Below are 8,079 nucleotides of genomic sequence, written 5' to 3'. Positions count from 1 at the left end.
TATGAATTTGGGGGGTGGTAGTGGGAGGGACACAGTTCAACCCATAACAACATTTAACTGAAGAATCAGTGATTACCGAGGGCTGATATAGTCTGAGGTAAACTTATTCTAAATAATGTCTTCTCATTTGCCAATTCTCACTGAACATCCATTACATGCCAGGGCCTTTGCTGGACACTAAGTATTTAAAGAATAAAAATTGAGTTTCTGCTCTTGAGAAGTTCATAGTCTGTGTGGAGAGGCAGACATGTAAGCAGATTAAACTAGATGGTGATCTGTGTTATAATATATAGGCATCCTGGAGACAGAGGAAGGAGGACCTCCCCTGCAGAGCCAGGAAAGACTTTACAGGGGAGGCAACACTGGAGTTGTTAAAGATGAAAGAAGCTCATATTAACAAAAGGCTGACAAACATTTAAGACAGAGAAATGCACAAAGAGGCATAGCTTCATGAAGGGCTGCTATGGTCTGAATGTTTGTATCTCCCCCAAAATTCACATGTTGGAATCCTAACCCCTAATGTGATGGTGTTAGGAGGTGAGGGTCTTTGGGAGGTGATTAGGTTTTAAGTGTGGGGCCCTCATGAATGGGATTAGTGCCCTCATAAAAGAGACCCCATAGGGCTGTCTCATCCCTTCTGTCATGTGAGGATACAACCCAGAAGAGGGACTTCACCCAACCATGCTGGCTACCTGACCTTGGACTTCCAGGCTCAAGAACTGTGTGAAATAACTATCTTTTGTTCATAAGCTACCCAGTCTGTGATATTTTGTTGAAGCAGCCCAGATGGACTAAGACAAGAGTCTTGGCATATTAAGAAAGTGGGAAAAAATTATTTCAATCTTAAAGTGAGATAAGTAACAATAACTTGACAGCATTCAATTGACTCATCAGATCTTGGCCTTTATACAAACCAAAATGCTGAAAATAAGTTAGAAACACTATTCAGAACCAACCTTAATTTCTTTGAGTCTCATTTTTCTTCTGTACCAAGTAGAGATCATGAAATACTATGTTATCAACATGTTTAGATATTATGATGATAATAAGGAAGGATACAAAGATAAAATAACCAAATATTGAAAGACTCAAAATAATTCAGTTTTCCAAAACTTAAAAAATAGGCTCAGGACATCATGATAGTTATTAACGAGTTTGCTAAAGAAAATAGAGCTCTGGAAATCCACATTGAACTTCTGTTGGATCTCTTTGATCAACAGTAAGTCACATATATATGGTCAGGGAAAGGATGTCCAGAGATGTTTAGGCTGAGCAATTCTCAGACCCCTTATGGGGTGGGGAGATACTTGAGGTCTGACTTGTTAGAGTGGAGAGATCTTGTTAGCACTCAGGGCATTCAGTAGAGACAAAGAAGAGGCATGACTTAGCAGTACAGTTAAGTGAACCCTAAAGCAAAGAACTCTCTCTACACCACACTGATAAAGCTTAAAAACAAGCCTCAAAAAGATCAAGCTGATACTCCAATAACTTAACTGCTCACCAGAACAGAGACTAAGGCTCCGAAAGAAGAAAACAAAATCTTGATGCTCCACAATAGAATATTCAATTTGCCTTCATGCAATCAAAAATCACTACACATGCAGAGAAGTAGAAAATCATAACCCATAGCCAGGAGGAAAATTCAGGCAATAGAAATAGACTCAGAAATGACAGAATTACAGAATTAATAGACAAGGATTTTAAAATAACTATTATAAATATGCTAAAGCATTTAAAAGAAAATATGAACATAATGAAGAGAGAAGTGGAAAGTATATATATGTAGTGTAACTTCTAGAAATGTCCAACTAGAAAATAGAATACACATCCGCTAACTCCTGGACCTTCAGTGAGAGTTGTCTCATGACAGGCCATCCCACTTGTGAGCTGAGCAAACTCCTCTGCCATTCCCACCTCTATACCCCCAAATGGAGAAAGCTCCCATGGAAAGAAGCAGGAGAGAGGAGCTTGAGTTGAGAAGCCACTAGCATATATAGATGTTGCCCATTGCAACTTCAGAACTCATCAGTAAGCACAGGGGATATGAGTGGGGCACCAACAGTGAAGACAGGATGAGCCCTTCCCCTTGTTATTTGTATGAGTAGTCAGAGAAAGGAGAAATAGCAGCATCTGTGATTCTGGATTGCCCCCATTGTACTATTGCAGGTCTGCCACCTCTGCCATCTCCCAGTGTTTCTCCAGTTACTGCTGGAAGTCCCAAGAGGACATCTCAACATGACTCACAAAGAAGGACTCACAATGACAAAATGGGGTAAGCCATATTTTCTCCTCTTCAGCTCTAGCTCATTTAGTAACATTGCTCAGGAAATCTCAGTCACTGTTGCCATTGCTGTTTCCCACTGATGATCTCTCAAAAGTTGTGATGTGACACATAATATTCTTTTCCTACTTACTTCATCCTATGACCACTACCTCACATGCCTTTTCACTTCCTGCCATAACATGTCCAACGGGAAATGCCTTGTACTAGGAAAGTCTCAGGGAAATTTGGTGTGAAAACTACACTACATATCCACCTGGTCCAGGACTGAGACTGAGACAACACCCATGGAGTTGGCCTGAGGACCAATGGCAGATTCCTGGAGCCATTGATAACATTTAAATCCCTGCACAACTTCAGAAAGGGTATTCTGTTATTACCTTTATTGTATAGAAGGGAAAATAAAGTTAGGTCAAGGAACTTGCCCAAGCTCACTCAGTCCACAACTGATAGAGCTGGAATTTACTCCAAAGTAAATCTGATTCTTTGAAATGCTTGCCTTTAATCACCATGTGAACAGAAACATCTTTCTCCTTTTTAAGCTGCATGTTCTGTATTGACAAGAGCTAGGTGGCCAGTATAGCAAACTCCGTGTTTGAGGGTAAGGACTGGTCTTAGGTGTGAGGTCTTAACTGAACCCTCTGGGTCTCACTTGTAAACATTTTCCCATGTCCTCTGACTTGGGGTTAGTGAGTGAATGCTAGCATTTATGGAGTGTCTAGATAGTTTACATTTATTTACTCTGTAATTCACAAAGTTTCTTCCTTCTCATCTCGATCATAATCAATACATTGGAATTATGAAGAGATTATCATTTTTAACTTTTTAAAGTGTGAAATAAAGCACACAGAGGTTTTTTGCTACTTAGAGCCCTTATTTATCCAGCTACTTGGAGCAAGCCTGAACTTGATCTCAAGTATTCAGGATGCCAGCCTCACCTTGTTGCCTCTGCTGAAGGCCTTTACCTAGGGCTTAGGATTTCCTGAATGAGTCCTGAATCAAAGACAACACACATCCCACACATCCACAAACATTGTTCCTTTTCAGGTTTGGAGTGTGGTTTCTTTTAAATAAGAATCAGGACTAAATTAACTTGGGTTTTTTTCATAAAATAAATAATAAAATTAATGATATGATGTGCAAGTAGATTCAATCACATCCTTAATTATGTTACATGTAAATATTAACATAGAGTCTTTGAACACCAAGCAACACATAAATAAATAAATAAGAGGGAGAACCCTCCTAAGAGATGTTCAAACATATTAAGCCCGATCCAGGTGGCCTCAGGAGCTGGCGATTCCTCCTACAAAGAAAAAATGCTGGAGAGGGTGTGGAGAAAAGGGAACCCTCTTGCACTGTTGGTGGGAATGTAAATTGATACAGCCACTCTGGAGAACAGTATGGAGGTTCCTTAAAAAGCTACAAATAGAACTACCATATGACCCAGCAATCCCACTACTGGGCATATACCCTGAGAAAACCATAATTCAAAAAGAGTCATGCACCACAATGTTCATTGCAGCTCTATTTACAATAGCCAGGACATGGAAGCAACCTAAGTGTCCATCGACAGATGAATGGATAGAGAAGATGTGGCACATATGTACAATGGAATATTACTCAGCTATAAAAAGAAATGAAATTGAGTTATTTGTAGTGAGGTGGATGGACCTAGAGACTGTCATACAGAGTGAGGTAAATCAGAAAGAGAAAAACAAATACCATATGCTGACACATATATATGGCATCTAAAAACAAAATGGTTCTGAAGAACCTAGGGGCAGGACAGGAATAAAGACGCAGACGTAGAAAATGGGCTTGAGGACACGGGGAGGGGGAAGGGTAAGCTGGGACCAAGTGAGAGAGTGGCATGGACATATATACACTACCAAATATAAAATAGATAGCTAGTGGGAAGCAGCTGCATCACACGGGGAGATCAGCTCAGTGCTTTGTGACCACCTAGAGGGGTGGGATAGGGAGGTTGGGAGGGAGATGCAAGATGGAGGGGATATGGGGATATATGTATACGTATAGCTGATTAACTTTGTTATACAGCAGAAACTAACACAACAATGTAAAGCAATTATACTCCAATAAAGATGTTAAGAAAAATTACAAAGCAAAAAAAAAAAAAGAAAGAATTTTTTAAAGAGGTAGACTTGAGTAACAAGGTAGCAAGGAGCTCCTTATAAAAAACAGCAATATATTACCATAGTGACTCAGAGGAGGGGGAGGGGCCAGTGCACAGTTTGGAAAAGTACATTCTTGAGAAGGTGAGAGCCAAGGGGAGTGACAGCTATCACCAGATGAAATTAAGTATGACTTGTAGTTTGATTTATCTGTGTAGCAAATGAATGCCCAGGAGGAGAAAAAGAAGTTGGGAAACACTGATGTAAATCATCAGATTATCTAGTAAAGACAGGCCTTTTTTCCTCAAAAAATGAAACAAAACTTGTTTAGTTTGAAATACTTTATTTTCATGTTCTTTGTAAATCAATGAATATTTAAACTTCTCTTTTGAAAGATATAGAAAAGCACTGCATAATTAACAGTAACAAGGCATTATGCCTTACAAGAAAGACATAAAATGTCCAAAGGATATTCAGAACATTGTAGCTCTTAATGTGTCAACATAAGAAATGCTGACCATATTGTGAAATCATTTCAATAAATAATAACTAACATTCTTTTAAACATTTACAAAAATAGATGTACACATACATCCCCCCATGCTGACAATGACCTCACTATTTGTTTGGATGCCCCAGTCTCTGTCACAGGGGCTGGCATGCTGTGGGCTCCTCAGAAATATTAGTTTAATGACTGGAGAATATTTGCAACCCTTCTACTTCAAACTAGATAAGAATCAGGACTAAATTAACTGATTTTTTTTCATAAAATAAATAATAAAATTAATGATATGATGTGCAAGTAGAGTCATTCACATCCTTAATTATGTTACATGTAAATATTAACAGAGTCTTCAAAAACCAAGCAACACATAAATAAATAAATGAGTAAATAAATAAGAGGGAGAACCCTCCTAAGAGATGTTCAAACATATTAAGCCCGATCCAGGTGGCCTCAGAAGCTGGCGATTCCTCCTTTTCCTCTTTGATCCCTGTAAGAGCAGGGCCTACTTCAGGAACAGCCATGCAGGAGCTTCCTCCTTCCCCCTGGTCAGTTGGAGCTGTCCCTGTAAGGAGAAAAGGTCTTCCTTACTAGCTGCTCCAGAAAGCTGACTGCACAGCACTCTTCTCCTGTCCTGCTCCTTGGTTTCCAGAGATTTCTGAGTCCAGTTTTTCCAGCCTGGCACCAAGTGACTACTGCCTGTAACCCACCATTCTGTGTGGCAGAGGCCTCTAGGCTCTTGGAGACTCTTATTTAGGAATGAGAGTGGGGCCTGTGCTCTCCACTGTATTATTGGCTATATGGGCTACAAACGGCCAGGATTACTCTCTCTACCTGTCCCACTGGGCCTAACTTAGGCCACAGAGCAAACCGATTTGGTAGCTGCTATTGTTTTCCTTGTTTTACTGTCTTAGATAAACCAAATAATTGTCCTTGAGTCACATGGCTAATAGGTGCTGGAACCCAGATTTGTACCCTGTACTGTGTCACTGCAAAGTCCCAGCTCTTCACCGCTAAGCTTTAGTGCCTATGTTGCAGAAAACCAGGGTTCTGCATTTCAGGTGTGAGGTCCAGAAAAAACAGGGAGAAAAAAAATGCCTGTGTTTTTTAAACAGGTGGAAAGCTTTTCAGCATAACTGTCCATGTTAATGAAAGCAGCTTAACCCACATTCATTTGAATGGGGAGAGTCAGGGGCCAGGATGGAAGGCACTGAAAATATCCTTCTGGAAACAGAGCAGATTAATGATTTTAATGGCAAATTTAATTGTGGAATAATGGTTTCTCAGTACTTCAGCTAAATCCTGGGTTTCTCTGATATAATTTTCAGGAGGCAGATGCCTGACTCTAGTCACACGTGTGAATAAAAACCATAACTCACTTGTTCAGCATCCTGTTGATGATTTTTTTAACCATGGGAGCTTCAGGGTTGAGACAAACTTCCTGACCAGTCTTGAGAGTGGCTCTGCAGAGAGAAGGGAGAATCCAGGTGAGGTCGGGCTGGGGGTCGGGGTGGGGTCGCCGGGCCGGCGGGGGTGACAAGCACAGCCACAGCGGCGGCACTTACACGACTTCCGTTTGGCCGCAGTGGGGTCCTGGGGGCGTCACCTTCACGTTCTGGATGTTCTTGAGGTGAATCCCCTGCAAGGTCTGCAGGCACCCGCAACGCAGTTCGGTGACCACAGGCGCCCCTGAGGGGAGGACAGACTCGGTCAGGGGGATGTCCCGGGATGGGCACCCACCCGCCCCCGTCCCGCCCTGGGGATGCCGGGCGCCTGGTCGCACCTGCTGCGCGCCGGCCGGCGGCCACCACTAGCAGGAGCAGCAGCGCGGCGCGGAGGAGCCGGGGAGCGGCGGGGGTCGCGGCGCGGGCCATGGGGTTCAGCTCGGAGCGTCTCTGCCTGCGGTGGGAAGCTGGGCTGGAGGGCTGGCAGAGCGGAGTCTGTGGCTCCCCGAGCCGGGCGAAGCCCTTTTATCCCGATCGGACAGGAGCTGGCAGCCCAGGGCCAGGGAAATTCCCCGACCCACGTGGCGTTCCCGGTCCGGAAGGAGGGCGCGGTCCCGCGGGCCTCCCGCGTAATCCGCGCTCTCGAGGAAGGGGTAGGGTGTCGTCTCTGCGCCGAAATCCCCGCAGGGGGAGTGAGTCGCCGCCACCCCGGGGCTGCCGCCTGCGAGGGCGGCCGTGGGCGCCTGGCCACCCCTGGTCTCAGGGCGGAGAGTGGGGAAAGCGCTGGGGACGGATTCGCGAGACCCTCACAGGGGTGGAGAGACAGTTTTAGGGAGACTTCTGTTTCTTTAGTTATCAGACCTGGGAGAATTAAAAGGAGTAAGCGGGTAGATTTTGATTAGCTGTCTGTCCTCTAACTCTATATATCCTGTCTCTCTAAATTTCGATTTTGCTTATTTCATACCTGTGGACTGAATGCTGTCAAAAATACAGCCGACATCTCGGAATCCAGAGAAGAATGTTCAGCTTATTCCTCATGTTATATATTCTCAAATCACACTTAGAATATATTGGCTATGTTTTCCATTTGGTGGGAACTGCGATCAATGTCAAAAGTTGAATCCGGGGTCAATTTCAGTGAAAGCTGAGGGCCGTAACACGACCTAGTTTTTTGGGTCCTGCTCAAATTCCTTCTCTCAGCAATGTTGGAATTCCAAAATTCCGTGCAGATCTCCTTTTCCACTTATGGAGGGTTGAGTTGATCTAAGAATATGGAACTGGTGGTCACGCTGAAGCTGCGGGCGGGCTAGTCGGGGTCACCTCTTCAGGTTCTGTCCTTGGACAAAGTAGCACATGGACACCAGGGAGTGGGTACCTGCTGCACAGCACGCTTACTCCGGACGTGCGCGGATAAAACATGAAACGTCGAATGACACATAAAACACCCTTCCATTCACTGAAGGGGGACCTTCAGTGTTGGTCTTCCTTTTTCTTGACACAGTGACATGCCTCTCTTTTCTGACCAGGAATTTCAGCCTCTTCACCTGATGTCTTTACTATTTTTTCATCAGAAGTTTTAGAGCTCTAGCATTGACTCAACATTAAATTTAGAGGATTGGATTCAGACTCCTTGGAGACATGGAGTATGATGGGAGTGGGAAGAGGAGAAAGAAATGGCCTCTGGCCCAGGGATGGGTGTCTAGGGCCCGGGCTCTG

At 43.6% G+C, this 8,079-nt stretch overlaps 1 protein-coding gene across 1 annotated transcript; it reads right to left on the bottom strand.

Annotated features, from left to right (window-relative positions):
• Window positions 1-4,744: 4,744 nt before the first annotated feature.
• Window positions 4,745-6,887, bottom strand: LOC131758437 (growth-regulated protein homolog beta-like). The gene is made up of 4 exons (XM_059066517.2): window positions 6,702-6,887; window positions 6,484-6,607; window positions 6,298-6,381; window positions 4,745-5,483 (listed from the first exon to the last, which is right to left on the bottom strand). The coding sequence occupies exons 1-4, from the start codon at window positions 6,790-6,792 to the stop codon at window positions 5,468-5,470; spliced, it is 315 nt and encodes a 104-aa protein (XP_058922500.1). The 5' UTR covers window positions 6,793-6,887; the 3' UTR covers window positions 4,745-5,467.
• Between the last annotated feature and the right edge of the window lie 1,192 nt (window positions 6,888-8,079).

The sequence above is a fragment of the Kogia breviceps genome, chromosome 6, assembly GCF_026419965.1.
Source record: "Kogia breviceps isolate mKogBre1 chromosome 6, mKogBre1 haplotype 1, whole genome shotgun sequence".
In the NCBI taxonomy this organism is placed as follows: domain Eukaryota; kingdom Metazoa; phylum Chordata; class Mammalia; order Artiodactyla; family Physeteridae; genus Kogia; species Kogia breviceps.
This window is presented reverse-complemented; position numbering and strand designations above follow the sequence as displayed.

Bases quoted from the DNA above. Each gene is read 5' to 3' on its own strand.
- LOC131758437 (XM_059066517.2), bottom strand. From the start codon at position 6,792: ATGGCCCGCGCCGCGACCCCCGCCGCTCCCCGGCTCCTCCGCGCCGCG. The intron at 6,608-6,701 runs GTGCGACCAGGC...TCCTCCCCTCAG, and splicing joins CGCCGGCCGGCGCGCAGCAG to GGGCGCCTGTGGTCACCGAA. The intron at 6,382-6,483 runs GTAAGTGCCGCC...TTCTCTCTGCAG, and splicing joins TGCGGCCAAACGGAAGTCGT to AGCCACTCTCAAGACTGGTC.